Source organism: Salvelinus sp. IW2-2015, linkage group LG13 (genome assembly GCF_002910315.2).
Source record: "Salvelinus sp. IW2-2015 linkage group LG13, ASM291031v2, whole genome shotgun sequence".
In the NCBI taxonomy this organism is placed as follows: Eukaryota; Metazoa; Chordata; class Actinopteri; order Salmoniformes; family Salmonidae; genus Salvelinus; species Salvelinus sp. IW2-2015.
In genome coordinates, this window is record NC_036853.1 from 41,650,263 (window position 1) to 41,668,656 (window position 18,394).

At 41.1% G+C, this 18,394-nt stretch overlaps 1 protein-coding gene across 4 annotated transcripts in view; it reads right to left on the reverse strand.

Moving 5' to 3' along the window:
• Nucleotides 1-18,394, reverse strand: part of LOC111971492 (BTB/POZ domain-containing adapter for CUL3-mediated RhoA degradation protein 1-like) — a 41,602-nt gene that overhangs the window by 6,249 nt on the left and 16,959 nt on the right. For all 4 annotated transcript variants that reach the window (XM_070446282.1, XM_023998293.2, XM_023998292.2 and 1 more), the window contains exon 6: nucleotides 6,693-6,888. In XM_070446282.1, the coding sequence (XP_070302383.1) occupies nucleotides 6,693-6,888 (196 nt within the window). The remainder of the gene's footprint in view (nucleotides 1-6,692; nucleotides 6,889-18,394) is intronic.

An 18,394-nucleotide genomic window follows, 5' to 3' on the forward strand; every position in this document is an offset into this window, starting at 1 on the left:
AACATATCTACAACACAAAATCAATGTGTACGTGTGTGTATAGTGCATATGTTATCATGTGTGTGTATGCATGTGTCACTTCACAGTCCCCGCTGTTCCATAAGGTGTATTTTCACTTGCTTTTTAAATCTGATTCTACTGCTTGTATCAGTTACCTGATGTGGAATAGAGTTCCATGTAGTCATGGCTCTATGTAGTACTGTGCGCCTCCCATAGTCTGTTCTGGACTTGGGGACTGTGAAGAGACCTCTGGTGGCATGTCCTGTGGGGTATGCATGGGTGTCCGAGCTGTGTGCTAGTATTTAAAAAAACAGACAGCTCGGTACCTTCAGCTTGTCAACCCCTCTTACGAAAACAAGTAATGATGTCAATGTCTCTTCCACTTTGAGCCATGAGGGATTGGCATGCATGTCATTAATGTTAGCTCTCAGTGTACTTTTAAGGGCCAGCCATGCTGCCCTGTCTGAGCCAACTGCAATTTCCCCAAGTCCCTCTTTGTGGCACCTGACCACACTACTTAACAGTAGTCCATGTGCAACAAAACCAGGGCCTGTAGGACCTGCCTTGTTGATAGTGTTAAGAATGCAGAGCAGCGCCTTATTATGGACAGACTTCTCCCCATCTTAGCTACTGTGGTATCGATATGTTTTGACCATGACAGTTTACAATCCAGGGTAATTCCAAGCAGTTTAGTCACCTCAACTTGCTTGATTTCCACATTATTCATTACAAGATATGAGGTTGAGGTTTAGGGTTTAGTATTTGCCCAAATACAATGCTTTTAGTTTTGGAAATATTTAGGACTAACTTATTCCTTGCTACTCATTCCAAAACTGCAGCTCTTTGTTAAGTGTTGCAGTCACTGTAGTAGCTGACGTGTATAGTGTTGAGTCATCCGCATACATAAACACACTGGCCTTGCTCAAAGCCAGTGGCATGTTGTTAGTAAAGCAAGGGGCCTAAAGAGCTACCCTGGGGAATTCCTGCTTCTACCTGGATTATGTTTGAGAGGCTTCCATTAAAGAACACCCTCTGTGTTCTGTTAAACAAGTAACTCTTTATCCACATTATAGCAGGGGGTGTAAAGTCATAACACATATGTTTTTCCAGCAGCAGACTATGATAGATAATGTCAAAAGCTGCACTGAAGTCTAACAAGACAGCTAACAAGCCCCCACAATAATTTTATCATCAATTTCTCTCAGCCAATTATCAGTCATTTGTGTTAGTACTGTGCTTGTTGAGTGTCCTCTATATGCATGCTGAAAGTCTGTTGTCAATTTGTTTACTGTGAAATAGCATTGTATCTGGTCAAACACAATTTTTTCCAGAAGTTTACTAAGGGTTGGTAACAGGCTGATTGGTCGGGTATTTGAGCCAGTAAAGGGGGCTTTACTACTCTTGGGTAGCGGAATGACTTTAGCTTCCCTCCAGGCCTGAGGGCACACGCTCTCTAGTAGGCTTAAATTGAAAATGTGGCAAATAAGAGGGGCAATATCGTCCGCCATTATCCTCAGTAATTTTCCATCCAGAATTTCAGACCCCAGTGGCTTGTCATTGTTGATAACAATTTTTCACCTCTTCCACAATTCTTGTCTTTCATAATCTGGTCAGATATACTTGGATGTGTAGTGTCAGTGTAGGTTGCTGGCATGTCATTCCTAAGTTTGTTTATCTTGCTAATGAAAAAGTAATTAAAGTAGTTGGCAATATCAGTGGGTTTTGTGATTAATGAGCCATCTGATTCAATGAATGAAGGAGCAGAGTTGGCTTTTTCCCCCAAAATGTAATTTAAGGTACTCCAAAGCTTTTTACTATCATTCATGTTTGTTTCATAGTATAGTTTATTTTTATTTATCTTAGTCACATGAGTTCTTAATTTTCTGTACGTTTGCCAATCAGTTGGGCTGCCAGACTTATTTGCCATACCTTTTGCCTCATCCCTCTCGACCATAACATTTTTCAATTCCTCATCAAATTTATTTAACAGTTTTTACAGTCATTTTCTTAAATGGGTGCGTGCTGATTAGTAACTGGAATAAGCAATTTCATAAGTGTCAAGTGCAGTGTCTGATTGCTCCTCATGACAACACAGACCAGCAAATATTCTTTACATCTTAAACATATGAATCACTACAAAACTTATTGTATGACTTATACACGATATATTAGGCCCAGCCTTTGGAACTTTAGTTTTCCTAGATATGGCTATTATATTGTGATTAGGGTTGCAATTTTGGGGAATATTCAGAGGTGGAAACGTACCGTGGGAATTAACAGGAATATATGGGAATTAATGGGAATATGGGAAATAACGGAAATATATGCAAATGAATATTAATACCATTTAAATGCTTATCTTTTTTGCATTGGATATATTTACCATATCATATGGAGACAGAAACATAAACCTTTACCTTATCATAAGTAGACATAATTGCAAATTATTAAAACCTTCCAATAGAAATATAACTATTTAGTTACGAATTGAACTTTAATTAAAATTAGTTGACTCTTCACATGGAATGATTTCACTGAACAACAAAAGGGATTATTGAATGATCCCCAATGATCCATCGCATCTCCTAAAAACATTTGACATACATCTGTAAAATTATAGTCTAGAAACTAAAGCTTTGGTTGTCTTCCTCTCAGGCTTCCATGTCTTCTCCCTGGACCTCCTCAATGTCCACCTCTTGAACATTAGACTCTGAGGCCTCATCTTCACTGTTACTTTCCAACCTTGTTGAGGATAGCTCGTTGTCAGGCTCAAAAAGCCTCAAATTTGCCCAGATGGCCACCAATTTTTCAACCCTTGTATTGGTCAGCCTGTTGCATGCTTTGGTGTGTCTGTTCCCAAACAAGGACCAGTTGCGCTCTGAGGCGGCTGATGTTGGTGGGATTTAGAGGATGATGGTGGCAACAGGGGAAAGAGCCCCAGACCCACAAAGCCCCTTCCACCAGGTGGCCGATGAGATATGTTGGCACGATTGCCATATTGCATCTCCATCCCAAAGCCCTTGCTTGGAAGTGTACTTCGTCAGACTGCCAAGACTGCCTTGCCCTCATCCAGGCCAAGGTGGCGAGACACGGTAGTGATGACACCATAGGCCTAGTTGATCTCTGCCCCAGACAGGGTTCTCTTGCCAGCATACTTGGGGTCCAACATGTACGCTGCAGCGTGTATGGACTTCAGGCAGAAGTCTTTACACTTTTTGATGTATTTGCAGTTTCCTCTGGTGGGAGCAACAGTGAAGTGGGCAGTACAGATTTCTTCTCTTACATCTGCAAGMAGATTCTGAACATCAGACAGGATGGCATTGTCTCCCTCAATCCGTGCAATGGCTACTGCTATAGGATTCAGGAGTTTCAGGTTGCTTACCACTCTCTCCCAAAATACATCATCCAGGAGGATCCTCTCGATGGGGCTGACCATATCGGGAGACTGTGATATGGCCATTTCTTGGAGAGACTCCTTCCCCTCCAGGAGAGTGTCAAACATGACGACAACACCACCCCAATGGGTGTTGCTGGGCAGCTTCAATGCGGCGCTCTTATTCTTCTCACTTTGCTTGGTGAGGTAGATTGCTGCTATAACTTTATGACCCTTCACATACCTAACCATTTCCTTGGCTCTCTTGTAGAGTGCATCCATTGTTTTCAGTGCCATGATGTCCTCGAGGAGCAGATTCAATGCATGAGCAGCACAGCCAATGGGTGTGAAGGTAGGACTCCTCCACTTTAGACCAAGCAGCATTGTCTGTCACCAGTGCAAATACCTTCTGTGGTCCAAGGTCATTGATGACTGCCTTCAGCTCATCTGCAATGTAGAGACCGGTGTATCTGTTGTCCCTTGTCTGTGCTCTTGTAGAAGACTGGTTGAGGGGTGAAGATGTAGTTAATAATTCCTTGCCCACGAACATTCAACCACCCATCAGAGATGATTGCAATACAGTCTGCTTTCTCTATGATTTGCTTGACCTTCACTTGAACTCTGCATCCAGCAAATTAGTAGATAAAGCATGTCTGGTTGGAGGGGTGTATGCTGGGCGAAGAACATTCAGAAATCTCTTCCAATACACATTGCCTGTGAGCATCAGAGGTGAACCAGTTGCATACACAGCTCGAGCAAGACATTTATCAGCATTTCTCTGACTACGTTCCTCCATTGAGTCAAAAAAAACTTCTGATTCCAGGAGGACCATGAGCTGTTGCTATCGATAAGGTGTCTCGATTCATAATTTTATCCTCGAATAGAAGTAGAGGGACTTTTGTCAGAGGTTGCTTGTTGTGAGAGCTGAGGGAACTTCATGCACTTGGCCAGATGATTCTGCATCTTTGTTACATTCTTCACAAATGATTTGGCACAGTATTTGCAAATGTACACAGCTTTTCTTTCTATATTAGCTGCAGTGAAATATCTCCACACATCAGATAGAACTTACCAGAAAGCATGTAGTCCTTGGCTCAAAAGGATCACATTAGTGTACAAGATCTTGAGAATCAGCTGTACATGTGATGGAATAATGCACTGTGCATGCAGAGGGTTGCAATTCCATTGAATTGGGGATAGTTTAACCAAAATATGCCACAAGACCTAGAATTGCCTTGTGTGTCCCACAAAAAAGGTAGTGTTATAAGCTAACTTTTTAAAAATTAATTTAAGCAAAATTCCCAGGCTTAACTTCACATGGAAAAATTTCTGGAAATTTACCGGAAAGTTTCCGACCCTTTGCAACCCTAATCGTGATCACTACATTCTATGGATTTGGATACTGCTTTAAAGCAAATTTCTGCTGCATTAGTAAAGATGTGATCAATACATGTTGATGATTTCATTCCTGTGCTGTTTGTAAATACCCTGGTAGCTTGACTGACAACCTGAACTAGGTTGCAGGCACTGGTTACAGTTTGAAGATTTTTCTTGGGTGGGCAGCTTCACCCAGAAAATATACTTCTCTGTTGATATCACATACATTATCAAGCATTTCACACATATTATCCAGATACTGACTGTTAGCACTTGGTGGTCTACAGCAGCTTACCACAAGATTGGGCTTTAGGTGAGGCAGATGAACCTGTAGCCATATTACTGCAACACTATTTAACATTAGATCGTCTCTAAGCTTTACAGGAATGTGGTTCTGATTATAGACCACAACACTCTGTCTTTTCGGTAGATGTTATAACCATGTATTGCTACCACTGTATCATCAAATGTATTATCTAAGTGAGTTTCAGAGATATTCAGAATATGAATGTATTGAGTAGCTTGGATGAAAGGTACACAGAGGTGCCCAGAGTAAACGGCCTGCTCCTCAGTCATAGTTGCTAATATATGTATATTATTATTAGTATTGGATAGAAAACACTCTGACGTTTCTAAAACTGTTTGAATTATGTCTGAGTATAACAGAACTCATATGGCAGGCAAAAATCTGAGAAGTTCCACTTCCTGTTTGGATTTTTTCTGAGGCTGCTAGATTGTCAACCAAGCTCCCATTGAAATTACAGCGAGATATGGATGAGTTTTCACTTCCTACGGCTTCCACTAGATGTCAACAGTCAATAGAACTTTGTCTGATGACTCTAATGTGAAGGGGGGCCGAAGGAGACAGGAATGATTCACCACTGCCATGAGGTGACCACGCATTGAACACGCGCGTTCATGTGAGAGGCAGCTCCGTTCCATCGCTCAACTGAAGTCAATGTAATTTTCCAGTTGGAATGTTATTCAAGATGTATGTTAACAACATTCTAAAGATTGATTCAGTACATCGTTTGACATGTTTCTACTGACTGTTACGGAACTTTTGGACATTTCGTCACGTTATAGTGGACGCGCTTTGTGACTTTGGAATTGTTTACCAAACGCGCTAACCAAAGTAGCTAATTGGACATAAATAACAGACATTATCGAACAAATCAAGCATTTATTGTGGACCTGGGATTCATAGGACTGCATTCTGATGAAGTTCATCAAAGGTAAGGAAACATTTATCATGTATTTTCTGGTTTCTGTTGACTCCAACATGGCGGCTAATTTGACTACGTTCTGAGCGCCGTCTCAGATTATTGCATGGTTTGCTTTTTCCGTAAAGTTATTTTGAAATCTGACACAGCGGTTGCATTAAGGAGAGGTATATCTATAATTCCATGTGTATATGGAAGTATTATCATCTACATTTATGATGAGTTTTTCTGTTGAATTGATGTGGCTACGCAAAATCACTGGATGTTTTTGGAACTAGTGAATGTAACACGCCAATGTAAACTCAGATTCTTTGATATAAATATGAACTTGTTCAAACAAAACATACATGTATTGTGTAACATGAAGTCCTTTGAGTGTCATCTGATGAAGATCATCAAAGGTTAGTGATTCATTTTATCTCTATTTCTGCTTTTTGTGACTCCTCTCTTTGGCTGGAAAAATTGCTGTGTTTGTCTGTGATTTTGCGGTGACCTAACATAATCGTTTGTGGTGCTTTCGCTGAAAAGCCTATTTGTAATCGGACATTTTGGTGGTATTAACAACAAGATTACCTTTAAAATGATATAAGACACATGTATGTTTGAGGAATTTTAATTATGAGATTTCTGTTGTTTGAATTTGGCGCCCTGCACTTTCACTGGCTGTTGTCATATCGATCCCGTTAGCGTGATTGCAGTTATAAGTTAACTGGGCTTACCTTGGTCTGTTTCTTCTCAGTGGCGTAGACAATGGATGTGCAGCACACCTCAGCGATCTTGCGTCCCTCACCGTAGAAGGACCAGCAGCAGATCTCGTCCCCGAGCACGTCCTTGACAAACAGGACGCGCCCGTTGAAGCGCAGCCCCAGTTTATCAAACAGCTCAATGTTTTTCAACAGGTTGTCGTCCGAGTTACTGAAGGAGAGGGAAAAGCAAGGCTTAGGGTCAATCCCAAAGACACAGCACCATTGTCGACATGCAGAGAGCGTGATATCCTGACTTGAGAAGCATCATCCCTTGGCAACAATGCCTGACATGCATGAAACCCTGAAATCTCAAATTGAAATATTTGGTTTTACATTTCTAAAAAGTAGGCAGTAAGTAATGTAACTTTTTTGTTGCTTAGCTTAATTGTGGCAGTGCTTGCTAAAATAGTGACTTTGGGCATGGAATCACCTATTAAGTCAACAGCAGCTATAACATGATGACTTATTGGATATACCTAACCTCCTGGGCAATGTTCCCTCTAAGCTGCGCGCATGTGACCACGCAACTCCCTCAGGACTTCCGCGCAGAGGAAATGCAAGATTGAGTCAGTAATTTTGATGTAGCAGGTCGTTCAATAATCTGCTGTCGAAGTATGTGCTTTTGAGATCAAAGAGCAGATTTTACAGACCTCACCTTGCACATTTGTTGATATCCCTTCCTATTTAGCAAGTTACAAGCCCAGTTATAGCATTTCTTTGGTCAGAAATGGGAGAGTGATTGCTTCCTATCAAAGCACAAAACCTGAACATTTCTTGCTATCTTTCAAAAGAGAGTTTGGTAAGAGCTTTGATTGCTCTTAAGACAGTGTTGTATTTTGAGACTGGCTTTTTTTCTTGCATATTCAAGCCTATAGGCAGAGGGTAGCCTACATTTTTGTCTGGTTATTGTAATAAATTAATTGTATTTTGTAGTTTCTTGCATCATACACAATAGCCTACAACGCAATTTCCAGTCACCTATTATACCCATGGTGTTTACAGAACTTTTTTGTTTTGTTTGGACAAGTGACTTGGGCTTTAGGACAAGTAATATCAAGCCCTGCATAATGTTTTTTTAGAGTCTCATGGAATGTAGGCCTACGTTGAACACATAGTAGGCTACAATAGGCTATATATCCCCAAAAATCTATAGCCATTTCCATGCGAAAATGTTATGATAGGATTTGCATAGTTTTTCTTGTCAGGCCACTGATAGGCCTATTAGACTCAAATAGCCACAGTAGCCTACTTGGCCAGAGTCTAAAACTGCAACTGGTGTTTTTAAATCACCGATGAAGGATTTTGAGACTGATTCCCTGACCTGTCAATGTTTTTAATTTGCTGTTTTATGATTTTGTTATACTCTTGTGAATTCTATGGTTTTTACTAGATTACTTGTAGTTTTGCATGTTGTCTCTCTGTAATTGTGTAATGACTTGGTGCTGCCTATCTTGGTCAGGACGCTCTTGAAAAAGAGATTTCAAATCTCAATGAGCCCTTCCTGGTTAAATAAAGGTTAATTAAAAAATAAAATAAAGCGGGTAGAGTTGAATTTCAAAGTAAACGTGTGCCGGAAGTTGCACAGAATGCTCAGTGTTCAAGTTTCCGATCCCAAGACCTGAAATTTGCTCAGTGTCTGAAAAATTGAGGGAACATTGTTCCTGAATATCAACAGTACCTGGTGTGCTAACCAAATAGGGCTATCTTCTGTATAACACCCCTACCTTATCACAACTGATTTGCTCAAACGCATTAAGAAGGAAAGAAATTCCACAAATTAACAAGGCACACCTATTAATTGAAATGCATTCCAGGTGACTACCTCATGAAGCTGGTTGAGAGAATGCCAAGAGTGTGCAAAGCTGTCATCAAGGCAAAGGGTGGCTACTATGAAGAATCTCAAATATAAAATATATTTTGATTTGTTTAACACTTTTTTGGTTACTACATGATTCCATGTGTTATTTCATAGATTTGATGTCTTCACTATTATTCTACAATGTAGTCAAAATAAAGAAAAACCCTTGAATGAGTAGGTGTCCTCCCCAAAAATGGTGCTTGTTTTGCATGTTATTTTGGCATTAATACGTGTCACATATCAGTTCACAAACAAGGTAAAAAAAATCTTTGAGTTAATAAAGCCGCATACAAACACGGTCTATTTTTTGCATTCTTGAGTAAGCAAGCTCCAAAATGCAGGTGTTTCAGCCTACCTCAGTGCTTTCTGTGGTGGTGGGGTAGCCAGCGGAAAATACAAAAGAGTAGGGGTTGGTAATGTTCTCTATTTGCGCCTTGATTGGCTCAGAGTTCTGTCACTCATGAGGACACTATGTCACCGAAAATTCAAGCACCTTGGGTGCTGCCATAGAGTTACATTAGAAGTGCCCATCCAAGAAGGCACGTTATATCTACAGTAGCTTTGATTGGACTGATCATGTCAACATCATACTTTCAAAATCTTAGCTAGCAAGTCAACAATCTATTGGTAAATTATTTTTAATCCTTGTCATATGAAGATAAATAATGAAGATAAATTATAGATAAAAAGTATCGGTGCTCATTGGCCATTGCACATAAACATTACACAACAAGTTGAAAATCACAAATTCAACAATGAGTGGTTTGGAAGGAATCAGTGGCTGACTGCAAGTGTTGCAAAGCAATCACTAGCCTGCTATTCAGTGGAGTGTGTGTGTGGTCCAAGTCTGGGTTCAAGGGTCTCTTTTTCAAGCTAAAAAGGATAAACATTCAACATTGGCCATGCTGTCAATCCAGCATGACTTCTGCCATGCTCAAAACTGGAATCACGGAGATCTCAGACTGCCCTCCCCTCCACCAGCCTCTAGCTGACTTGCCGGTGAACCAGTCTACCTCTAGTGAATTTAAATGTGATGTACTAGATGCCTTGCTTAAGATTGATGTAAAACAAAACTCCATGCTTGATCCATTTTTGCAGCAGCTCTACCCCCGATTGCGGAATCATTAACTCATAATGTGGAGACCCTTGTGACTTAATTATCTCCGTCTTTCTAAACTTTATTGCCTAGCTAAATGATTAGAACCATTGATTAATTCTCAGCTAAGACCTTTCTTATCTTTGAAATGTACACCAGTCGGGTTTTAGACCAGGTCATAGCACTCTCTCTGCGGCATCCTTAGTTACATGTATAAATGATGTGGGTAACGGTATAGATAAAAGGAAACATTGTGCTGGCCTCTTCATTGATCTGTCACTACTATCACTCGCTACTGTTGATCACTCACTGCTAATTCCGAGGCTTTCCTCAATTGGCCGAGACAAGGCTTGTTAAAAATTACTTGAAAGATGGAACTCAAATGTGTATCTACTGATGGTGTTAAATCTGGACATAACGAAAGGTGTCCCGCAGGGGTCGATTCTGGGTCTGAACTTTATACTGTTTACATGAACAATACTGACTTTTCTGTTAAAATAAATTGACCTGCACTTGTATGCTGCACCGATGACACTGTTGTGTATGCCATTGCCTCCACGATGTCACAGGAAGGCCATAAAGATCATCAAGGACAACAACCACCCGAGCCACTGCCTGTTCAACCCGCTATCATCCAGAAGGCGAGGTCAGTACAGGTGCATCAAAGCAGGGACCGAGATACTGAAAAACAGCTTCTATCTCAAGGCCATCAGACTGTTAAACAGCCACCACTAACATCAAGTGGCTGCTGCCAACATACTGACTCAACTCCAGCTCACTTTAATAATGGAAATTGATAAAAATTTTATCACTAGCCACTTTAAACAATGCCACTTTTCTATGTTTACATACCCTACATTACTCATCTCATATGTATATACCTGTCTCTTATACACATCTAGATGTGTATAAGAGACAGGTTATATACTGTACTCTATATCATCTACTGCATCTTGCCATCTTTATGTAATACATGTATCACTAGCCACTTTAAACTATGCCACTTTATATAATGTTTACATATCTTACATTACTCATCTCATATGTATATACTGTACTCTATACCATCCACTGCATCTTGCCTAAGCCGTTCTATACCATCACCATCACTCATTCATATATCTTTATGTACATATTCTTTATCCCTTTACACTTGTGTGTATAAGGTAGTAGTTGTGGAATTGTTAGGTTAGATTACTTGTTGGTTATTACTGCATTGTCGGAACTAGAAGCACAAGCATTTCGCTACACTCGCATTAACATCTGCTAACCATGTGTATGTGACAAATAAAATTTGATTTGATCAGGCCCTATCGGAACAACAGTATGCTTTCACTGTATTACAGAAAAACTGGCCTGAAATTAGTATTGAATACATGTAAAACTAAGTACAGGTTGATCTCTAGACTGCATAAAATGAACTGATGATTTAAGCATATGTACTTCGGATGGTGCCAATATTTGTATTATGTATTTATTATAGATGCCCATTAGCTGCTGCCAAAGCAGTAGCTACTCTTCTTGGGGTCCAACAAAATTAAGACAGTTTATACAATTTTAAAAACATTACAATACAGTCACAGATTTCACAACACACTGTGTGCCCTCAGGCCCCTACTCCACCACCACATATCTACAGTACTAAATCCATATGGATGTATAGTGCGTATGTTATCGTGTGTGTGTATGCATGTGTCTGTGCCAATGTTTGTGTTGCTTCACAGTCCCCGCTGATCCATAAAGGTGTTTTTTAACATGTTATTTAAATAAATGTCACTGCTTGAGTAGGTTACTTAATGTGGAATAGAGTTCCATGTAGTCATGGCTCTGTAGTACTGTGTGCCTCCCATAGTCTGTTCTGGATTTGGAGACTGTGAAGAGACCTCTTGTGGCATGTCTGGTAGGGTATGCATGGGTGTCCGAGCTGTGTGCCAGTAGTTTAGACAGACAGCTCGGTGCGTTCAACATGTCAATACCTCTCATAAATAAAAGTAGTGATGAAGTTGTCATGACGTTGCCCTCTTTGGGTACAGCGAGCATCAACCCCCTCTCTCTGCCTCCTACAACCAGGCTGCTGTGGTCAGAGAGGTCTTACATTCCTAGGGAAGATCCTCATGGCCACACAGTATAGAGACAGAGTGAGTTTTCATAGAGAACAAAGGAATTTCTTCCACCTCACAGAACTTGAGGTCCGAACAACATTTACATTCCGGAGAAGGTATAAAGGATCGGTGAAGAATCCAGCTACGAACTGGTCCGTTTGTTACAACTTGGGGAAAGTCATGGGAGACGGTGCGGCCACATTACCATAACGCTGTTTATATAATAGCCTCAGATATGAGGTTTACATCTAATTGTTGTATAAGATGAATGAGGATGATACTGTTTGTAAAATTGTGTAATGTGATTTTGGACTGTTTAATGAAGGAAACTTCAATTCCCTTTTGAGTTGAACTAAATCAGAGGACCGCCCATGAGCCCAGTTAGGGTCGGGCATCCTGGGACAGGCCCTTTTCTGCAACTTCCGAATAAATCCCCCACTCGGGTTTTCTATCACCAGACCATGTTTCTCTCAATCACGAGAGGACAAAGGTTGCAGACCAGCTTACCTCAATAACGAGAGGGCCAAGGTTTGAGACCAGACTGCTGAATCTTTTAACCATCCCTCGTGGTTAAACTCTTAGACTATCGATACCGACAGAATAAGAACAAGTCTTTGATATTAATTACTAGTCTGCAGCTAGGAATTCGGTATCATTGAACGCGAAGAACGACAACCGCCGAAACACCTATCCATAACGACATGAATGAATGTCACTCTGAACAATCCACTCTAACCACGACAGAGAGAGAGAGAGGATGGAAACTCTCCAACAGAAACAAACTTTTCAGTAGAGATCCCGACGACACACTGAGCGTAAATATATATATTGATTGCAATTGTTCCCGAATGAGTGAGCGTTCATGTGCAAAGGATTAGCATTTCAATTGTTATAATTATCAACTCTGTAGCGACTTCTCATCTGACCCCCACTCCCCTTTTGTCTAACAAGCCGCCATGTCGGTTTAGCCCACTAGGGCACATTCCCCTATCATTTCTTGTAACCATATTTACTTTGTTTGTTTGTTTATGCATTTCTGTGAATTACTTAGTTAGTAAATAAATGATTTAAGACAATTGATGTATGGATGACTCATAGTGAAGACTGGGTTCGTGCAGATAACCAACAATTTACGACGTTTGGAATGAGACTAACGTGAGGTAAAATAAATAATTCATTCATTCAGATATGAAAATATCTGAAAAGTTATATTAGGAAAATTATAACTTTGTAATCTGAATATTTTCCTTGGTGCCCCGACTTCCTAGTTAATTACAGTAATCACATAATACTAATTACAGAGAATCTTTGATAGAAAAACTAAGTTTTCATTTAATGATAGTAAAGACACGACAAAGTCAATCTCTCCTCCACGTTCAGCCAGGAGAGATTGCATATTATTAATATTAGCTCTTTGTGTACATCCAAGGGCCAGCCGTGCTGCCCTGGTCTGAGCCAATTGCAATTTTCCTAAGTCCTTTTTTGTGGCACCTGACCACACGACTGAACAGTAGTCAAGGTGTGACAAAACTAGGACCTGTAGGACCTGCCTTGTTGATAGTGTCATTAAGGCAGAACAACGCTTTATTATAGACAGACTTCTCCCCATCTTAGCTACTACTGCATGTGTTGACCATGACAGTTTACAATCTAGTGTTACTCCAAGCAGTTTAGTCATCTCAAACTGCTCAATTTCCACATGATTTTTTACAAGAATTAGTTGAGGTTTAGGGTTTAATGAGTGTTTTGTTCCAAATACAATGCTTAAAGTTTTAGAAATATTTAGGGCTAACTTATTAGTTGCCACCAACTCTGAAACTAACTGCAGCTCTTTGTTGAGTGTTGCAATCATTTCAGTCGCTGGAATAGCTGACGTGTATAGTGTTGAGCCATCCGCATACATAGACACTCTGATTTTACTCAAAGTCTGTGGCATGTCGTTAGTAAAAATGTAAAAAAGCAAGGGGCCTAAACAGCTATCCTGGGGCATTCCTGATTCTAACTGGATTATATTTGAGAGGCTTCCATTTAAGAACACCCTCATTGTTCTGTTAGACAAGTGACTCTTTATCTCCGTTATAGCAGGGTGTGTAAAGCCATAACAAATACGTTTTTCCAGCAGCAGACTATGATCGATAATGTCAAAAGCTGCACTGAAGTCTAACAAGACAGCCCCCACAATCATTTTATCATCAATTTCTCTCAGCCAATCATCAGTCATTTGTGTAAGTGCTGTGCTTGTTGAGTGTCCTTCCCTATAAGCATGCTGAAATTCTGTTGTCGATTTGTTTACTGTGAAATAGCATTGTATCTGGTAAAACACATTTTTCCCAGAAGTTTACTAAACAGGCTGATTGGTTGGCTATTTGAGACATTAAAGGGGGCTTTACTATTCTTGGGTAGCGGAATGACTTTAGCTTCCTTCCAGGCCTGAGGGCACAAGCTCTCTAGTAGGCTTAAATTGAAGATGTGGCAAATAGGAGTGGCAATATCGTCTGCTATTATCCTCAGTAATTCTCCACCCAGGTTGTAAGATCCCGGTGGCTTGTCATCAGTAGATGACGGCTCAAGATGGCGTAGCAGTGCAGACATGGTTTGTCGTCCTCTCGTGTACTTTTCGTATATATTTCAATTTATTTTCAATCTCTTTTCCACTTTTAAATTAAATATACCTTCCGGTAACCTGCCTCACCCAATGTGACACGGATCCGCTATTTTTTTAGACCTCATAGCCAGAACCTCCATCAGAAGCTAGCCAGCTAATTAGCTACTAGCTATTCAGCCATTGTTAGCCACTACTAGCGACCTTTCCTTCTGCACAGACACCAGACGTTTTTTTTTGCCTGGATAATACTTGCCAGCATCGGACTGTTTTCTCCACTACAACACCGGATTCCTGCCGTAAACCCTGGACCATTACTCCTGATCATCACAGCTAGCTAGCTGCCACCGAGTGACCCAGCCCCTAAGCTAGCACTGAGCCAGGCCCACCTCCCGGCCTACTCTGTGATCACCCGGCTACTCAGCCGCTATGGGTCCGCGGTCAAACGACCACCCCTCATCACTGTCAAACGCTCCCTAAAACACTTCTGCGAGCCGGCCTTTCTAATCGACCTGGCCCAGGTATCCTGGAAGGATATTGACCTCATCCCGTCAGTCGAGAATGCCTGGTCGTTCTTTAAAAGTAATTTCCCCACCATCTTCAATAAGCATGCCCCTTTCAAAAAATGTAGAACAAAGAACAGCTATAGCCCTTGGTTCACTCCAGACCTGACTGCCCTCGACCAGCACAAAAACATCCTGTGGCGGACTGCACTAGCATCGAATAGTCCCCGCGATATGCAATTTTTCAGGGAAATCAAGAACCAATATACGCAGTCAGTCAGGAAAGCAAAGTCTAGCTTTTTCAAACAGAAATTTGCATCCTGTAGCTCTAACTACAAAAATCTTTGGGACACTAAAGTCCATGGAGAATAAAAAAACCTCCTCCCAGCTGCCCACTGCACTGAGGCTAGGTAACACTGTCAACACCGATAAATCCATAATAATCGAGAATTTCAATAAGCATTTTTCTACGGCTGGCCATGCTTTCCTCCTGGCTACCCCAACCCCAGCCAACAGCCCCGCACCCCTCTCAGCTACTTGCCCAAGCCTAACCACCTTCTCCATCACCCAAATCCAGAGCTGCAAAACCTGGACCCGTACAAATCAGCCGGGTACGACAATCTGGACCCTCTCTTTCTAAAAATATCAGCCACCACTGTTGCAACCCCTATTACCAGTCTGTTCAACCTCTCTTTTGTATCATCCGAGATCCCTAAAGATTGGAAAGCTGCCACGGTCATCCCCCTCTTCAAAGGGGGTGACATTCTAGACCCAAACTGTTATAGACCTATATCCATCCTGCCCTGCCTTTCTTAAGTCTTCGAAAGCCAAGTTAATAAACAGATCACTGACCATTTTGAATCCCACCGTACCTTCTCCGCTGTGCAATCCGGTTTCCGAGCTGGTCAACGGGTGCACCTCAGCCACGCTCAAGGTACTAAACGATATCATAACCGCCATCGATAAAAGACAGTACTGTGCAGCCTTCTTCATCGACCTGGCCAAGGCTTTCCACTCTGTCAATCACCGTATTCTTATTGGCAGACTCAATAGCCTTGGTTTCTCAAATGACTGCCTCGCCTGGTTCACCAACTACTTCTCAGACAGAGTTCAGTGTGTCAAATCGGAGGGCCTGTTGTCCGGACCGTTGGCAGTCTATGGGGGTGCCACAGGGTTCAATTCTCGGGCCGAATCTTTTCTCTGTATATATCAACGATGTCGCTCTTGCTGCGGGTGATTCCCTGATCCACCTCTACGCAGACGACACCATTCTGTATACACCTGGCCCTTCTTTGGACACTGTGCTAACTAACCTCCAAACAAGCTTCAATGCCATACAACACTCCTTCCGTGGCCTCCAACTGCTCTTAAACACTAGTAAAACTAAATGCATGCTTTTCAACCGTTCGCTGCCCGCACCCGCCCGCCCGACTAGCATCACTACTCTGGACGGTTCTGACTTAGCATATGTGGACAACTACAAATACCTAGGTGTCTGGCTAGACTGTAAACTCTCCTTCCAGACTCATATCAAACATCTCCAATCCAAAATAAAATCTAGAATCGGCTTCCTATTTCTCAACAAAGCCTCCTTCACTCACGCCGCCAAACATACCCTCGTAAAACTGACTATCCTACCGATCCTCGACTTCGGCGATGTCCTTTACAAAATAGCTTCCGATACTCAACTTAGCAAACTGGATGCAGTCTATCACAGTGCCATCCGCTTTGTTACCAAAGCGCCTTATACCACCCACCACTGCGACCTGTATGCTCTAGTCGGCTGGCCCTCGCGACATATTCGTCGCCAGACCCACTGGCTCCAGGTCATCTATAAGTCTATGCTAGGTAAAGCTCCGCCTTATCTCAGCTCACTGGTCACGATAACAACACCCACCCGTAGCACGCTCTCCAGCAGGTATATCTCACTGGTCATCCCCAAAGCCAACACCTGCTTTGGCCGCCTTTCCTTCCAGTTCTCTGCTGCCAATGACTGGAACGAATTGCAAAAATCGCTGAAGTTGGAGACTTATATTTCCCTCACTAACTTGAAACATCAGCTATCTAAGCCGCTACCTGATCGCTGCTGCTGTACATAGCCCATCTGTAAATAGCCCACCCAATCTACCTACCTCATCCCCATATTGTTTTTATTTACTTTTCTGCTCTTTTGCACACCCGTATTTCTACTTGCACATCATCATCTGCTCATCTATCACTCCAGTGTTAATTTGCTAAACTATAATTACTTCGCTACTATGGCCTATTTATTGTCTTACCTCCTCACGCCATTTGCACACACTCTATATAGACTTTCTTTTTTCCTATTGTGTTATTGACTGGACGCTTGTTTATTCCATGTGTAACTCTGTGTTGTTGTTTGTGTTGCACTGCTTTGCTTTATCTTGGCCAGGTCGCAGTTGTAAATGAGAACTTGTTCTCAACTAGCTTACCTGGTTAAATAAAAAATAATAATAATTGTTGATAGACAAAAATATTTTTTTCACCTCTTCCACACTGACTTTAAGGAATTCAAAAGTACAATTCTTGTCTTTCATAATTTGGTCCGATATACTTGGATGTGTAGTGTCAGCGTTTGTTGCTGCCATGTCACCAAAGTTATTAAAAGTAGTTTGCAATATCAGGGAGCTTTTGTGATGAATGAGCAATCTGATTCAATGAATGAAGGAGCCGGGCAGGCTTTTTCCCAAAAAATGTAATTTAAGGTGCCCCAAAGCTTTTTACTATCATTCTATATATAATTTATCTGTTTCATAGTGTAGTTTCTTTTTTATTTAGTTTAGTCACATGATTTCTTAAATTGCAGTACGTTTTCCAATCAGTTGGGCTGCCAAACTTAATTACTATACCTTTTGCCTCATCCCTCTCAACCATACAATTTTTTAATTCCTCATCAATCCAAGGGGATTTAACAGTTTTTACAGTCATTTTAATGGGTGCGTGCTTATTAGTAACTGGAATAAGTCGTTTGATAAATGCGTCAAGTGCAGCGTCTGGTTATTATTTACATCATCAACATATGAATCACTACAAAACTTAGTGTATGACCTCTTATACACTATATTAGGCCCAGCTTTTAGAACTTTTTGTTTTCCTAGATAYGGCTATTAGATTGTGATCACTACATCCTATGGATTTGGATACTGCTTTAAAGCAAATATATGCAGTAAAGATGTGATCAACACATGTTGATTACTTAATTCCTGTGTTGTTTGTAACTACCCTGGTAGGTTGACTGACAACATTGATCCAGGTTGCAGGCACTGGTTACAGTTTTACGTTTTTTCCTTAGTGGGCAGCTTGATGATAGCCAGTTAATATTTAAAATAACCCAGAAAATATACTTCTCGGTTACTTCTCACATTATCCAGATACTGACTGTTAACACTTGATGGTCTATAGCAGCTTCCCACAAGAATGGGCTTTAGGTGATCGTGTCCCTGCTTACAAATATCTGGGCATCTGGATAGGTGAAAAGCTGTCTTTTAAAAAG